At 45.3% G+C, this 17,626-nt stretch overlaps 1 protein-coding gene across 5 annotated transcripts in view; it reads left to right on the top strand.

The window, feature by feature from the left end:
- Positions 1-16,905, top strand: part of TNC (tenascin C) — a 107,258-nt gene extending 90,353 nt beyond the window's left edge. For all 5 annotated transcript variants that reach the window (XM_063144764.1, XM_063144760.1, XM_063144762.1 and 2 more), the window contains 7 exons: positions 1,433-1,563; positions 4,389-4,521; positions 5,352-5,503; positions 7,863-7,959; positions 9,500-9,661; positions 11,112-11,275; positions 16,734-16,905. In XM_063144764.1, coding sequence (XP_063000834.1) covers positions 1,433-1,563; positions 4,389-4,521; positions 5,352-5,503; positions 7,863-7,959; positions 9,500-9,661; positions 11,112-11,275; positions 16,734-16,844 — 950 coding nt within the window. In that variant the 3' untranslated portion in view covers positions 16,845-16,905. The remainder of the gene's footprint in view (positions 1-1,432; positions 1,564-4,388; positions 4,522-5,351; positions 5,504-7,862; positions 7,960-9,499; positions 9,662-11,111; positions 11,276-16,733) is intronic.
- Positions 16,906-17,626: the final 721 nt, after the last annotated feature.

The raw sequence follows: 17,626 nt of genomic DNA on the forward strand, positions 1-17,626 counted from the left end.
GACGCAGGTAAGACCCCCTCCCCCTTACCTGGCTCTGCTACCATCGCCGCATAGGTGGCGGCGGCAGCAGGGCCAGGTAACCCCCCCTCCTCTCCCTTACCTCCATCCGTCCACGGACCCGCGGCTGCTTCAACAGAGCCCGAGGCTTCAACCAGGAAGACCAGGCCGCAGTTGCGGCCTAGTCTTCCTGTTTGAGTCCTCGGGCTCCGTTGAAGCAGCCGTGGGACCGCGGACGGATGCAGGTAAGACCCTCCTCCTCCTCCTTGCCCCCTTACCTGGCTCTGCCGCCGTCGCCGCATGGGCAGCAGTGACAGTGGCAGGGCCAAGTAAACCCCTCTTACCTTTTTTGCGGAGCTCTGGATCGAGGCAAAGGATCCGCCTTCACCTAGCTCTGCTCCGCAGTGCTCCGTGGCTCCCCCGATCCTCTTCGCCTCCGCCTTAAGCGGAGGCGAAGCCCCCCGATCTGCTCCTGCTTCTCTGGTCCGAGGAGAAGTGGAGCACATCCCTACTGTCTACCCATCAATATCACATAAGGCAGGAACTTTCAGAGTAGTCTTTTCTCACTTCTCTTAAAAGGGATGGGAAAGACATAGCTGGAGTTGGGGATTGTCTTCTATTTTAATTTTCGTAGACCACCTGATAGATTTTAAGTGCTTTTGAGAGAGTAAATTGTAACAATAGCAATGTGGACCAGACCAAAGGGAACAGAGCTTTATGGTTAGGATGCCTCATCTCAGATGGCATCTGGAGCGCCATCAGAATGGGAGAAAGAGAGAAATGAAACTGATGTAATTGCCATCACTCGGTGGTAAAAAGACTAGAAAGCAGAAGACCCCCAGTTGAATTGCTAGTATCTCCAGTTAAGGTTGAAGGGCAGAGAGAGAGAGAGAGAGAGAGACTAGAGCAGACATCTCCAACATCTGATGCCCTTCAGATGTGTTCTTCAACTCCTATCATTCCTAGCCATGGTGAGATAGGCTAGCCTAGAACAACCTTCCTTAACTTGGTTCCTTCCAGATAGGTTTCACTACATCTCCCATCTTCCCTGACCATTGGCCATGCCGGCTGGAAATGATGGTAGTTATAGTCAGTGGAGGCTGGTGGCTCCAATGCCAGTGAAGCATTGAGTCCATGCTGGGTTTTGGTCAGAACCAGTCAGAACTCTTAAAGGAGCTCCTACTGGTCTTGACCAAAATCTGGAACAGATTCACCACCCCATTGACCAGAGCCACCATCCTCCACTGGTTATAGTCCAAAACATTTGGGGAGGTGTTAGGGCAGGCTCCCAAGGTATCAGGACAGGTTGCCCTAGAAGGGTGCGAGGTGGACTCCCAGTTGGGGAAGGTTGGATTACATTGACAAGTGAGATTTGTACTAACGTTGCTTCATCTCGTCTGGCTGATTTGTCCTGATCCTCTCCTCTTGCTGCTAGGCCTTGATGCTCCGAGGGAGCTGACAGCCACTGATGTTCAGTTTGAAACAGCAATGCTGACGTGGAGGCCACCCCGAGCCTCTGTCACAGGCTACCTCCTGATCTATGAATCCATCGACGGCAAGGTTAAGGTAAGTGCTTGGGTCCAATGTGACAGTCTCCAGTTCCATTCTCCTGTACGATGCTCTATTATAACAGGGCATCTTTGCAAGGGGCGCTCCAGGGAGAAAACAAAATTAGAGGGGTGCATTGAGTTTGGGTTCCGGTTCTGCCAGGTCCAAGCCATCAATCAGGTTCTTTCGGTTACCGAGATGAAACAAGCCACTTGTGCAAAAAGACAACACTTTATTGAGAGATAATGGATGCAGAATGCATGCATGCAAAAAAAAGTTCACAACTCCTTCCAGCAGCTAATCAAGTTCTCATAGCTGGGTGTCTATCAGGGGCATGATAGACAGAAGCTTTCCCTTTGAGCCATAGCAGACTTTCCAGGCTGGTTGCGCAATACCTCCTGTAGCGAAACTGAAGTCTGAAGACTGTACATTGGATCTCATAGGCTCCCCTGCAAGATGCCTGCCCATCTCCCTCTCAGAAGTTGAAAGACTGCATCCCTCTCCCCTCTCAGAAGAACCAAATGCACAGTTACAAGATGGGGGATACTTGGTTCAGCAATACTACAAACGAGAAGGATCTTGGAATTGTTGTCGATCGCAAGCTGAATATGAGCCAACAGTGCAATATGGCTGCAAGAAAGGCAAATGCTATTTTGGGCTGCATTAATAGAAGTATAGCTTCCAAATCACATGAGGTACTGGTTCCTCTCTATTCGGTCCTGGTTAGGCCTCATCTAGAGTATTGCGTCCAGTTCTGGGCTCCACAATTCAAGAAGGATGCAGACAAGCTGGAGCGTGTTCAGAGGAGGGCAACTAGGATGATCAGGAGTCTGGAAATAAAGCCCTATGAAGAGAGACTGAAAGAACTGAGCATGTTTAGCCTGGAGAAGAGGAAATTGAGGGGAGACATGATAGCACTCTTCAAATACTTGAAAGGTTGTCACACAGAGGAGGGCCAGGGTCTCTTCTCGATCCTCCCAGAGTGTAGGACACAGAATAACGGGCTCAAGTTAAAGGAAGCCAGATTCCAGCTGGACATCAGGAAAAACGTCCTGACTGTTAGAGCAGTACGACAATGGAATCAGTTACCTAGGGAGGTTGTGGGCTCTCCCACACTAGAGGCCTTCAAGAGGCAGCTGGACAACCATCTGTCAGGGATGCTTTAGGGTGGATTCCTGCATTGAGCAGGGGGTTGGACTCGATGGCCTTGTAGGCCCCTTCCAACTCTGCTATTCTATGATTCTATGAATCTATGAAGAAGCGGGTGGGGGGCTCCCTCTTACAAGGTCCCAAAGCATCTCCGCTTGGGGAATTAATTGGCCAGGTTAGGAGTGAAAAACTCCCATCTCATCTTGAGATAAGACTCCATGGGCCTGTCTAGACAAGTGGTTATCCCGGGGATGGCTCCGGGATCACCCCTGTGCGTCCACATGATGCACACGGGACCCGGGGACAGGGACAGATGATCCCTCCCTTTAATCCCAACTTTTCCTGTGATCTTTGGATCATCCCGAGACCATGGGACTTGTGGGCAGCTGTCCCGGCTTTGTCCTGGCTCCTCATGAGTAAAGGTGAGGTGCTGGGAACCAGGCATAGGGCACAGAGCTCTTCAGGAGCTCGGTGCCCACCCTGCGCTCATTTTCAATAATAATAATATAAAAACAAAATGGTGAGCATGACGTCCTCCTTTCCCCAGAACGTCACACGCTGCATGTGGATCACCATATCATGAGATCCTCCCCCTCCCTTCCCTAGGTCTAGACATGCCCTATGAGAAAAGGAAGACAAAGCTATGAGAGGCCCATCCAGGGAATGAGGCCTGGTCTTGTCAGCTAAAGCCTGCTAAAATCTACTCACTGTGTTAGGCTACACAGGTCTCTAAGCAGCGTTTTGGAACTCTGTGAAGTCGATATTTCTGCTCAGTGACAAACTCACTACAAGTGGCAACTTGGGAAGAGTGCAGAGGAAGGCCAAAAAAAAAGTTTCACACCCCCGTCTTCAAAATTCACCCCAGCCCGGAGGATAACTGAAATCTCCTCTCCACAATTCCATGTCCCATGAATGTGATTGCAAACATTTGGGGATCATGGCTAAATCTATTCAAAAGTGGAAAAGACTTCCTTGGGAGACAGAGGGCTCTCCTTCATTGGACGTATTGAAGCAGAGGTTGGACACCCATCTTCCAGAGATGTTGTAGTTGCTAGACTACAGGGGCTAGACTAGATGGCCTCCAAGTATCCTTCTAACTCTCCGATTCTGTGACAACCTCGATGGACGATGGCCTTTTAGGCCCCTTCCAACTCTACTGTTCTATGATTCTATGAACTTGTCTTTGGTGTGTAAGAGACTTGGAATTGTGTGGCCGAATTATTTTCTCTGCCAAGTGAAGAGCCTTTCACACTATTTAGGAAGGTCTTCTAAGAAGTAATACGATTTGCCACTGGAAAAGCAACCACTCTCTCTCTCTCTCTCTCTCTTTCCATTTAGTGCAGACATGTTCACAGCGGGGAATATATCTAAATATTTGATGCATTTCCAACATGCAACTGTAATTAGCGCATGTATGTCAGCCATAGTAGTGTCTGCCCCCAATCTGGATTTTTAGCTACATTGCTCAAACGTTACCCTATGAAACATTCATTTTGGGACCGTCACTCTCCTACTTCCAGTGAGCCGAGTAGAAAGCGAAAACTGCCATCCCCTCATCAATCATTGAAATTGTTTTCTTAAAGTAGCATGAATGATTAATCAAAGGCCAACCCGGACATGTCAAAAATGTAAGAGCTGTGTGGTTCTTCGACCAAAAAAAATATATGTTCTTCCATTATTGATTCTCCCCATAGGAAGTTATCCTGGGGCCAGAGACGACTTCTTACAGCTTGTCAGACCTGAGTCCATCTACGCAGTACACGGTGAAGTTACAGGCGCTAAATCGGAACTTGAAGAGCAAGATCATCCAAACCATTTTCACCACAAGTACGAAATATGCAGGGCTCAAGGGCGTGTATCGTAATTCCTTTCAGCGAACTTATTGTGTAGCATTTGGAATACAGTGTTTAGTTCTGGGCACTCCATCTCAGAAAGGGTACGGTAGACCAGGAGTGGGCAGAAGATAGATTGAGGTCCATGGGTAGAAGAGGAGATTGGAAATAAATAAATCTCCTGGAGAAGAGGAGATTGAAGGGAGACATGATAGCACTCTTCAAATACTTAAAAGGTTGTCACACAGAGGAGGGCCAGGATCTCTTCTCGATCCTCCCAGAGTGCAGGACACGGCATAACGGGCTCAAGTTAAAGGAAGCCAGATTCCAGTTGGACATCAGGAAAAACATCCTGACTGTTAGAGCAGTACGACAATGGAACCAGTGACCTAGGGAGGTTGTGGGCTCTCCCACACTAGAGGCCTTCAAGAGGCAGCTGGACAACCCTCTGTCAGGGATGCTTTAGGGTGGATTCCTGCATTGAGCAGGGGGTTGGACTCGATGGCCTTGTAGGCCCCTTCCAACTCTGCTATTCTATGATTCTCTATGGTTCAAAGCCTTATAGAGAGAGACTGCAGATAGGGATGGTGGTGAGAGAAACAAAGGAAGAAAATGCAGAAGAGAAGATATGTCAGGAGGAGGAATAGTGTGAGCTGGGCCATCCAGGACAGGGAGCAACACAAGGAATAAAGGGAGACCATGAAGACATCCAGCAGTGGGGAGAAATCCAGCTTAAGGTCCTTTTCCTGGGGGTGGGAGACAGAACCCCCAGCAGCTCATGTGGACCCTGGTATCCAAGGGCTGATTTGCTCCTCTTCTTTGCAGCTGGACTTCTATATCCTTACCCCAAAGACTGCTCCCAAGCTCTGCTGAATGGAGAATCGGTTTCCGGCCTCTACACCATTTATCTCAATGGGAACCAGTCCCAGCCGGCGCAGGTGTACTGCGACATGAGTTCTGATGGAGGCGGATGGATTGTGAGCATTTGTCGTTTCCCTTCTGTATTATGGACATGAATTGGAGTTTGCATCCCACTAGGGTGACCCTATGGGAAGGAGGACAGGGCTCCTGTGGTGTAGAAAAGGGGATTTCTGCAGGTGTCCTTTGTAGGCATGCAGCACCGGGTGAAATCCCCTCTTCATCACAACAGTTAAAGCTACTGCAGCTTTAACTGTTGTGATGAAGAGGGGATTTCACCCGGTGCTGCATGCCTACAAAGGACACCTGCTGAAATCCCCTTTTCTGTACAACTCTTAAACATACAGGAACCCTGTTTTCCTGTTCATATAGGCCATAGCTAGACCTAAAGTTTATCCCTGGATTGTCCAGGGGTCAAACCTGTTCATCTAGGTGACACACAGGGGATCCAGTGCTCAAGCAGGGGTGAACCCTGGATGATCCCAGGATAAACCTTAGGTCTAGCTGTGGCCATAGTCTCCCTAGGATCCGCCCACCTATTATGGAAGTCTGTATCCCACCTTTCTGTCCCAATGAGGGTGTACTCCAAAACAAAGCCGGGCTGAGCCGATTTACGGTCACCACATTTGTCACGGGGCCTCTTAAAATCCATACGATACGGTTACCCACTGTACAAATTAATGCACTTTTCCAGGTGTAAAACAAAAGCAGATTTTGAAGTTTATCTTATAATTGAGCTGACTCATTAAGCTTCAGTTAGCTAGGTAAATGTCACGCTTGCCTGAAAGGAAGCCTTTCTGAAATGTCATTCTTTGACATATCGAAACACCCTCCGGTAAAGGGATTTGGTTGTAGCTGTGCCCATTGCATGTAATTTCCCATTGATGCATGAAAGGGCTTGATTGGAATAGTCAAAGAGCTCTGTTTGCTCATTCATTGCCCAGAATCAGGTATGGACCACTGTCCAAAACAACTTTTTTAAAAAATTCCCAGCTGTGTTTTATGTGCATGAAAATCATTTCTCCAATCTGAACAGCTGCAAACATGGATTGTTTCGGAGCGAAACATTTGGTGCTCCAAATGGATTCTGCTCTATATGCTAAGTATGTCCGGCTCCTTCAGCAGGTGGAGTGGGATGTCAGGATCCTCCCTGGACATGTCATCACAGCTATGCACCTTGGTTGGGGAGGATCCATCCTAACCTACCCTTGGTAGAAGTGATGGGATTTAGCACCCTTGGCCAAACCTGTTCTCTGAATGCAGTCACTCACGGAGAGGCCAAGCGACTGGTTCTAACATGGAGAGGAGTGCAGAAAAACATGAAAAATACAACCAGCTCAAGTTCCTACAAGTACACCTCTCATCCTGTTATTGAAGGAAGAACACCTGCTTCACTGATGGTTCAAACAATCACATTCCTTGTTGTGACTTGCTTTGTTGATGGTTTGGCCCAGACTGTATTTTGCTTACATTTTGGGCCAACGGTGAAGTGCTTTTGCAAGGGTTCAGTTGAACACATCATCTTTTCATCCCCTTTTTGAGGATTTCCGATGGCCCAGTCAAACCACAAGGGTGGGCCCTCAATACATCCCAATACACCAGGATCTAGACCAGCCTTCCTCAACCAGGGGTCCTCCAGATGTGTTGGACTGCAGCTGCCATCCAACAGCCAGAGATGTTTAGTCCAGCAACATCTATCAGTCCACAGGTTCTCCACTCCTGAGCTAGATGCGCCAATGACCCAACTCATTGGCCTGGTTCAGAAGACACCATAAACCACAGCTCTAACCATGGTGGTTAAGGCAGAAAGCCAGGCTGTGTTCCAAAGACACCTTAAACCATGGCTTTAACCACATTGGTTAAGCCAGAAAGCCTTATTCACTGTAGTTAAAGCCATAGTTTAAGGTGTCTTCTGATCACAGCCTGGCTTTCTGGCTTAACCACCATGGTTAAAGCTGTGGTTTAAGGTGTCTTCTGAATGGGGTCATTGTGGCCTCCTAAGCTCCACAAGGGATTTGTGCTCCACACGAATGGACTGGACCTCCAGTGCATAAACTTCCTCCGTGGTCAAGCATAGGCGTTGGTGAAAAAAAGGGTGAAACAGGTTTTCAGAGTGCTCAGGCCCAATGCATTTCGGCCTGCGTCTTTTCAAAAAGGCCTTCTTCAGGGAGTTGTTAGAAGAAATCTGCAGATTTTCCTCTAACACTGGGCTGCATCATATGATACTCATGGGGCTACTGGCAAGCGAAGGCTTTGCACGCAGGAGGTGCCAGGCTTTGGTTCACAGCCTCTCCAATCGGAGGTTTTCAAGAGCCACTAACCACACCTGGCAGGCAGACTAGGAATGTGGGAATCGGAAGTTTGCCACTGACCCATTCGTACTCTAAAACAGCAATGTTTATTTGTGGGTGCCCTCAGGTGTTCTTAAGAAGGCAGGATGGAGCCGAGGAATTCTACAGGAACTGGAGGACTTATGAGGCTGGATTTGGAGACCCCCAGGGTGAATTCTGGTTAGGTACGTACCTCTTCACAGTACGCTAGGAGCTGACCCTTTCAACTTGTGGCAAACACCTAACCTGACTCCAATAGTGGTGTAGCTCCTCCAAGGCTTAATTTCTGCCAAGGTTCTCCAGGACTTAGCCCCTACCACCACCAGCACCACTACCTTTCCAATGTTTGATTTCTCCTCTAGTTCATCCCAAAGCCATCATATAAAGAATGCCTCCGAACATGGGAAGAGTTCCTGCCTCCCCAGCCTTGTGCCCTCCAGATGATTGGGCCACAATCCCCAGTGAAATGCTGTGTGACCCTAGGATGGTAGCAGAATGTTTAGAGATTGATCGTGATGGTTGGGAATGACGGGAAATATAGCCTAAACGGCACCAAGGTGCAAAACATCACTCTATCTCTCTGTGGCCATTGCTAGATGAGGCGTTAGCGTGGTGTGAGGCCCGGTCTCCCTCCTGTGCATCCAGATGATGCACAGGGGATTCCGGGGTCAGGCCGGGCTAACGCCTCCCTTAACCCAGGATAAGCGGATTCGCTTATGGCCCGGTTTTTCAGCAGCCCCGGCCTGACGCCGGGGCTGCGGAAAATCTAGCGACTTCCGTGGCTTTTCCCAGCTGCTCGCTTACTCACGAGTAGCCAGGAGAAGCCACGGACTGGGCACAGCACTCCATAGGAGCGCTGTGCCCATCGGGCCGGGGGGGAATCACGGGGGGAGGAGATGGAGGCCGGGGGAAAGACCAGACCTGGCAGGAGAGGGGGGGGGAGAAGGACGGGCATCGGGGACGGGGACAGGGCATGACGAGCGGGGATGGGCATCGGGGACTGGGGGGAAGAAGGACGGGGATGGGCATGGCGGACGGGGGGGAAGAAAGACGGGGCCAGGCCTGGCGCACAGGGACAGGGCCTGGCGAGCGGGGGGAGGACAGCCGAGCAAGCGGGGCGGGGGAGCGGGGGACCCTTTATTTTTTAAAAAAAGCACCTACCTTTTCCGGCAGTGCGCTCCTGTGCACATGGCCCTTTAACTGAAGGAAACCCAGAGCACGCGACGGGGCTTTCCCTTGCCCCGTCGCGTGTGGACGTCTAGAAAAGGGCGACGGCACGCGCTAGTTGCAGCGCGCCATCGCCCCGACTCCCCACCAGATTTTCAGGTAAGTCTAGCAAGGCCCTGTGCCCGTGTTCCTCAGGGCACTGTTCCCAATTAATTCTCCTCCCCCAAAACGTTTGCCACAAAATCTTCGGCCCCTTCTGCCGTTCGTGATTGGGATAGCAAAATGGGTCAGCAGCACCAGCACCCAGCCCCTCCAACAACCGGAGATTGGAAGCAACGTTGTCATTGTGGGTCTTTTTGGCTCTCGGATGTTTAAAGCTTTAGCAGAGAGTGATCATTTTTTTGCAGCTTGAAGAAGAAGAAAAACCCACCTTCGGCCTAAGAGGTTGTGATACTTCCTGCATCATGGGCGGCGTGACTGAGCATAATATAGCTCGGTGGTCAGAAGAGGACAGAAAGCGTGCCCATCTCGTGTTTAATCATCCTCTATTCCCTGCAGGTCTGGAGAAACTCCACAAAATCACTTCCCAGGGCCAATATGAGCTGCGTGTGGATTTACGTGATCACGGAGAGACTGCTTACGCCCTCTATGATAAGTTTACTGTGGGAGACGCAAGGACTCGCTATCGACTGAAAGTGGATGGCTACAGCGGCACGGCAGGTGCGTTTGTTTGTCAGCCATGGAAGGAGGCAGGAGGCTCCAAGGTCAGTGAGCCAGGGAATCCGCTCCAGGTTTCAGTCCGAACCACACTAGTTCCGGCTGAAACCCAGAGTGGATTCACCTCCCTACTGACCTCACAGCCCTCACAATGCATAAATTGAAAACAGGGCGCACTCCCAGGACTAGCAGGACTTCAGCATGAGGACAGAATAATACTGGCACCACCCTTTCCTGAAGTCCTAGGAACTTGCTGGCATTGGTGCAGTAGGTGGCTTCCATGCCTTGAAGATGAGACCTTCAAGTCCTCTTCTGCCTGCAGCCACACAGCCTTTTCCCCCATCTCCCTTTACAAGGGTAAAATGGATTTGGAGGTGGCGATTCCTCCCTTAGAAATACAGGATATTGTCATGTGTTTCTTTGTCTGTTTTCTGCCTCTTAATTATCCAAGAAAACGAATGAATTATAAAGCAAGCTGGGGGACGGGAAAAGCTCCTCCATCAAGACATCAGAGTTTATCACACCCCTTTTATTATTTATTATTATTATTATTATTTATTTATATAGCACCATCAATGTACATGGTGCTGTACACAGTAAAACACTAAATAGCAAGACTCTGCCGCATAGGCTTACAATCTAATAAAATCATAGTAAAACAATAAGGAGGGGAAGAGAATGCAAACAGGTACAGGGTAGGGTAAGCAGGCATAGGGTAGGGTAAAACTAACAGTATAACAGTATAACTAACAGTATAAAGTCTGCGCAACATCAAGTTTTAAAAGCTTTAGGAAAAAGAAAAGTTTTTAGTTGAGCTTTAAAAGCTGCGATTGAACTTGTAGTTCTCAAATGTTCTGGAAGAGCGTTCCAGGCGTAAGGGGCAGCAGAAGAAAATGGACGGAGCCGAGCAAGGGAAGTAGAGGCCCTTGGGCAGGCGAGAAACATGGCATCAGAGGAGCGAAGAGCACGAGCGGGGCAATAGTGTGAGAGGAGAGAGGAGAGATAGGAAGGAGCTAGACCGTGAAAAGCTTTGAAGGTTAACAGGAGAAGTTTATATTGGATTCTGAAGTGAATTGGAAGCCAATGAAGAGATTTCAGAAGCGGAGTAACATGGTCAGAGCGGCGAGCCAAGAAGATGATCTTTGCGGCAGAGTGGTGGACAGAAACCAACGGATTGATGTGAGAAGAAGGAAGGCCTTCTTTTAACATCTGTGTTTCTTCTGCTGTGTTTCTTCTGCAGGGCTTTAGCTGGCCGAAAAATGACTAAGGCCTTAGCTAGACGTAAGGTTTATCCTAGGATCATCCCGGGGTCGTCCCTGCCTGCTCCAGGGATCTCCTATGTGTCATTTACATGAACAGGGTTGACCCCGGGATGATCCCAGGATAAACCTTAGGTCTAGCTAAGGCCTAAGATTGGTTTTGGTTTTTCTCTCCCCCCTTCCTCCCCATACAGGTGATTCCATGACCTACCACAACGGACGGTCTTTTTCCACCTTCGACAAGGATAACGACTCTGCCATCACCAACTGCGCTTTATCTTACAAAGGGGCGTTCTGGTACAAGAATTGTCACAGAGTCAACCTGATGGGTAGATACGGGGACAACAGCCACAGTCAGGTAAGTTGCTTGTTCCTCCTTGCTTTTATTTATTATATTATCTATTTAAACGGTCACTTTTATACTACCCTCAGCTGCCCCATAACACAAGCCCCCGGGGTGGGACACAAAACAATAAAAATGATGAAAACTAAAATACAACTGACGTACAACTTAGAAGCTAAGAGGGCTAGACTTTTAAGACATAAGTTAGGGTGACCATATGGAAAGGAGGACAGGGCTCTTGTATCTTTAACAGTTGCATTGAAAGGGGAATTTCAGCAGGTGTCCTTTGTATATATGGAGAACCTGGTGAAATTTCCCCTTCATCACAACAGTTAAAGCTGCAGGAGCCCTGCCCTCTTTTATATCTGGTCACTCTAGTATAGCCCCTGCATAGATGGAAGTTGAACACAAAGATATTGAAATACAATAAAATAGTAGATAAAATTCGGAAGGAACTGTCGGAGGCATGGGAAATTAATGAAAAAGGAGGAACAGCTGGGTCAGTCATTTGGGACACCATGAAGGCTGTAGCAAGAGGAATCTGTATTAGAGAAACATGTAGTTTAAAAAGACAACAACGTGCAGAACAGGAAAAGTTAGAGATAGAAATTAAAAACTTGGAGGAAAGATATTGGCGAAGTAAAGATAAATATAAATTAGTGGAAATACAAGCTAAGAAGAAACAATTAGAAAACTTAAATATAGAAGAGATTCAAAAGAATTTAATGTATATGAAAAGGGAATATTTTGAAAACAGTGATAAGAACTCGAGGTTGCTTGCCAAGCTCACACAAAAAGAAAAAGGGAGGAATGGGATAGAAACGTTGAAAGATAGTCGAGGGAATTATTGTCATGCAATGAAAGCTAAAATAAAAATTTTTCAGGAATTTTATCAGGAATTGTACAAGGGTAAAGAAATTCAACAAGAAAAGGTGGAGGAGTATATTGGAAGGTTTATAAAGAAGGAAATAAAATCAGAATATAAGGAGTTAATGGAGTCAGTAATAACTCAAAGAGAAGTTGAAGAAGTTATTGATAAGTTAAAAGTGGGTAAATCACCAGGAGCAGATGGTTTGGGTCCAGAATATTATAAGGTCTTCAAAGATTGTTTAGTTCCAAAATTAATGGAACTTTATAATAGGATATTATCAGGAGAGAAGATACCTGAATCATGGGAACATTCAGTGATAATTCTGATCCCAAAACCAGATAAAGATTTGACTAATCCTGATTCTTATAGACCTATTTCTTTAATAAATCAGGATGCTAAAATTTTTACATCTATTATGGCCAAACGATTAAATAAATTTTTGGCAGAATATATAGGAGCAGATCAATGTGGGTTTGTGGTAGGAAGACATATGCATAATTTAGTGGGTAGAGTTTTAAATGTAATAAATGTAATAAAAAAAGCAAATATTAAGGCAGGTATTATGGCATTAGATATTTTTAAAGCTTTTGATTGTGTGAGCTGGCAGGCACTAAAGAGTATTATAGATAAATTGGGATTTGGAAATAAATTTAAAAATGTAATAGAACAGTTATATTCCCAAAATACGGCGGTAGTGGTGGTAAATGACGGACTTACTGAAAAGATACGACTAGCCAGAGGAACAAGACAAGGATGTCCGCTCTCGCCGGTCCTTTTTGTAATGGTTATGGAAGTTTTGGCGAAGGCACTAAGGGAGGATAAAGAATTAGAAGGAATTGGAGAGGTAAGGGAGATAAAGCTAAACATGTTTGCGGATGATACTTTATTGACCATTAAGAATCCATTAAGAAAATTAGAAAGAATTAAATATCAGTTGAGGGAATTTGAGGAAATTACAGGGTTAAAAATAAATTGGTCTAAATCAGAGATGATGTTGTTTAACTATACTAAGAAGGAAGAAAAGGATTGGGAATTTAAGGGGATGGAATTGAAAGTTAAGAATGAGATTAAATACTTGGGAATTAAAATTACAAAAAATCTAGAGAATTTAGAAAGGGAAAATTTAACGAGGTTAAAGAAGGAGGTATTAGAGAAATTGGAGAAATATAAAAGATTAAATTTATCTTGGTTTGGGAGAATAGCTTTGATAAAAATGAAGATATTAGCTAAAATTAATTTCGTATTTAGGATGCTACCTATAAAAATATCAGAAACCGAGATAAAAAGTTGGCAAAATATTATTAATAAATATTGTAATGGAGAAAAGAGAGCAAGAGTGAATAAAAATAATTGGTACCTAAGCCAAAAAAAGGGGGGAATGGGTCTCCCAAACATAAAATTATACTACGTAGCAAATAGATTAAGACATGTTGTAGAAGCAATTATGGGAGTAGGAGATTTATACTGGATGGAAGAAAAAATCATAAGTAAGGTAGAGATGAATTTGGAGAATGTTTTTTTTAAAGATGGAGGAAGAAAATGGGTTGGAAGTATAGATAATCCACTCCTGAGGACTCAATGGGAAATTTGGAGTAAATTTAAAGGGAAGCTGCTTCCGAGCAACTCTCCCTTAGCACCGATAATAATGTTAAAGAATTTCCCAGAGGATCTAAAGGGTAGATTATGTAAAATATTAAAAGAGAAAAATAAAATAAAATTAAAGGATTGGGTAAGAGATATTAAAACAAGAGAAGATATGGAAAATTTGTTAAAGGAGAAGAAGCTATCTTGGCTAGAATATGGTCAATTAGAACAATGGAATAAAAAGTGGATTAAAGATAATAGAATGTGCAGAAAGATGACGAGGTTTGAAGAATTAGTAGTAAGTAAGGAGAAAGGAAAAGGAGGTAGTATAGTTTCAAAAGGATTAATGAGTGAAATATATAAAATATTGTTAGAGAAGGAGTTTAGAGAGAATACAGAGAAAGTGATTTGGGAATCAGATTTGAAGATACAAATAGGGCGACAGAGCTGGGAGGGACTATGGAAACAAAGAGTGTTGAGAAGTTTATCAGTAAGAATAAAGGAGAATTATTTTAAAATTTTATGGAGGTGGTACCTAACCCCGGTTAGATTGAACAAGATAAGTGATCAACATTCAGCAAATTGTTGGAGAGGATGTGGGGAAAAAGGAACGTATTTACATATGTGGTGGCAATGCAAATATGTACAAAGATTATGGAAGATGGTGTTCTCAGAAATTGAAGAAATAGTGGGAATGAAAATAGAACAAACACCAAAAATAGCATTGCTGTCACTATTTGAAGATATAAAGTGTGGAAAAGGAACTATAGAGCTGATATCGAGTTTGTTGGTTGCAGCACGATTGATGATAGCTAGGAACTGGAAGATCCAAGGGGAATATTCTATTGAGGAGTGGTATAAAGTAGTATGGGACATAGCCATTAATGATAAACTGACATGTAATATTAAGTGGAGAAAAGGCGTAACTAAAATAAATGAGTTCGAAGGAATTTGGAAACAGTTCCTAGTGTTCGTGTTTACTAAGGGAGATGGGAAACCACCATCAGAAGAAACGATTAGATTTTGGACTCAAGAATGATCCCGAGGTGGGGGGTGCACTTTTATGTTAAGAATGAAAATGTTGTAGTGTGATAAGGCATATGTAATAGTTTTTGATATTTGTACTCAACAATTATTCAATATGTATGAAGCAGATATTTGATGTATTTCTTTTTCTTATTGTGTTTGTTTCAATTATATTTTGGAAATGTTAAAAAAAAAAAAAAAAATAGTATAGCCCCTGCAGCTTTAACTGTTGTGATGAAGAGGGAATTTCACCAGTTGCAGCATGCATACAAAGGACACCTGCTGAAATTCCCTTTTCTATGCAACTGTTAAAAGATACAGGAGCCCTGTCCTCCTTTCCATATGGTCACCCTAAACTGGTCACTCTGGGCAGAGCCCTGCAGCTTTAACTGTTGTGATGAAGAGGAAATTTCACCAGTTGCAGCATGCATACAAAGGACACCTGCTGAAATTCCCTTTTCTATGCAACTGTTAAAGATACAGGAGCCCTGTCCTCCTTTCCATAGGGTCACCCTACATAAGTTATTTAAAAATCCTGGGTGACAGGTAGGGCAACCTGGTGCCCTCCTGATGTGACACAAGAAGAAAGGGAATTGGGAGGGAGGGGACAGGAAGCCAATTCAGGCACTCAATTCTTAGCCCTCATCTATACAACAGTGGAATTACTTCTCAATAAATTTTAAGCCGATTTTTAGGTGATTCGAATTAGTAAATGATTGTCACAACAGTGCAGCAGCAACAGCGATATCATACGTTAGGGTGACCCTATGAAAAGGAGGACTGGGCTCCTGTATCTTTAACAGTTGCATAGAAAAGGGAATTTCAGCAGGTGTCCTTTGTATATATGGGGAACCTGGTGAAATTCCCTCTTCATCACAACAGTTAAAGCTGCAGGAGCTACACTAGAGTGACCAGATTTAAAAGAGGGCAGCTTTAACTGTTGTGATGAGGAGGGAATTTCACCAGGTTCCCCATATATACAAATGACACCTGCTGAAATTCCCTTTTCTGTGCAACTGTTAAAGATACAGGAGCCCGGTCCTCCTTTTCATAGGGTCACCCTATATATATATAGTGTACTTGATGCTGCGCACATTCACGCATCTGCCATGGAGGAGGGACGAGCAAAGCAATAAATTCTATATGCGTAGATCTGCATATTTATGTCGGTGAAAGAAGAGGGAGTGGAAACAAACCAAGAAGGCGGGAAGGGAAAGGCGTGGAGCTGAATGGAGTTCGGGGGTCTGTGGCGAGACTTGTTTATGTGCTTAGGAACGAGAAGTGGGGGGGGGGAAGCTCCTCCTCCTGTGGTATCAGCCAGTCAAGAGGGTTCATTAAGTGTGTCGAGAAGGCTGAGGGCTGACTGCTGCTTCCTTTCCCTCTGACAGCCTCAGCAGGGCCTTTTTGGTAGTGGCACTCCCAGGGCTCTACACCAGGCAGATATTCCACTATGAAAGTGGTATAGGAGCCACACGACTGCTTTATAGAGGTATTGAAGTGCACTGACAACTGTTGGGGCCCGTTGACACAGACCATATACCACTTTCATACCACTTTTCATAGAGTTATATCCTGCTTGGTGTAGATGTGTTCTGGGCCCCAACAGTTGTCAGTGCACTTCAGTCCCACTACAAAGCAATAGTGTAGATCCTGCAGTGCACTTCAATACCACTATGAAGCAGTCGTGCGGCTCCTGCCTTTTATGTACCGCTTTCATACCACTTTCATAGTGGAATATCCTGCCTGGTGTAAATGTGTCCTGGGCCCCAACAGTTGTCATTGCACTTCATTACCACTGTAAAACAGTAGTGTAGATCCTGCAGAGTACTTCAATACCACTATAAAGCCGCAGTGTGGCTCCTGCCTTTTGTATACCGCTTTCATAGTGCAATATCCTGCTTGGTGTAGATGTGCCATCGGTTACGGTAGCTTCCGCACCAGCTTTGGCATGTGCGTTGATATTCATCTTATGACCCTGCTTGTGTTTTTCAGGGCGTCAACTGGTTCCACTGGAAAGGACACGAATACTCCATCCAGTTTGCAGAGATGAAACTGAGGCCCTACAGCTTTAGGAATCTAGAAGGGAGGCGGAAGAGAGCATAAATCCTCCCCCATCGGCTTGGCAGAGAGCGAGAGAGAGTGAGAGAGCGAATGAGTGGGAAGAGGTCGTTGGGTTCTTTCAGTCCCTGCCCCGAAAATTGGGGAAGGGAGATAAGCAGTGAAGATGGGAACTTAACCAAAGCATCAGCGTTGCTTGACCTAACCTTGGTTCCTTTGAGCATTTTTTTTCTTTTTAGTTGGGTGCAGTGCGGTGGAGGTTGGAAAGTCATCTTCCAAACCAAGCATGCTCTGTGAAGCATCCTTCTTTTCTCCATAGCTGGCATTCTTTGCACCAAAGATGACAATCTCCAGGCAGGGGTGGGACGGGGCAGGACTCTTTCTTTTTCTCAGAGGGCTTTTGTCAACAGAAATCTTTTGGCATGGGCTCAGAAGAGCCAAGGACACCAGATGGTAGTTCCTAAAAAAAAAAAACCACCCACAAATCTGTATTACTTTTTCACACACACAAATATATGTCACTATCGTGATCACTGTTATCCACCCTTAAACTGGTCATCTGGAAGTGTGTGTGTGTGCGTGCGTGCGTGTGTTTGTGTGCCGCGGAGAAAAAAAGGAAGGCGTGGAAGCAAACAGTCCAGTTTAAACGTTCCAGCCTAAAATTAATATTATTAATATAATGAAAAATAATAACGCTAAGGATGAGGGTGATAACCATAAGCTAAAGTTTGTCATCTTTTTTTAAACATGCTTTCCAAAACACAGCAGGACAGTGTCTGATTGTAAATTTTTTAAAAAAAGAAATAAAAGCACAATTTTACTTTTAC

The sequence above is a fragment of the Elgaria multicarinata genome, chromosome 19 (genome assembly GCF_023053635.1).
Source record: "Elgaria multicarinata webbii isolate HBS135686 ecotype San Diego chromosome 19, rElgMul1.1.pri, whole genome shotgun sequence".
Lineage (NCBI taxonomy): Eukaryota > Metazoa > Chordata > Lepidosauria > Squamata > Anguidae > Elgaria > Elgaria multicarinata.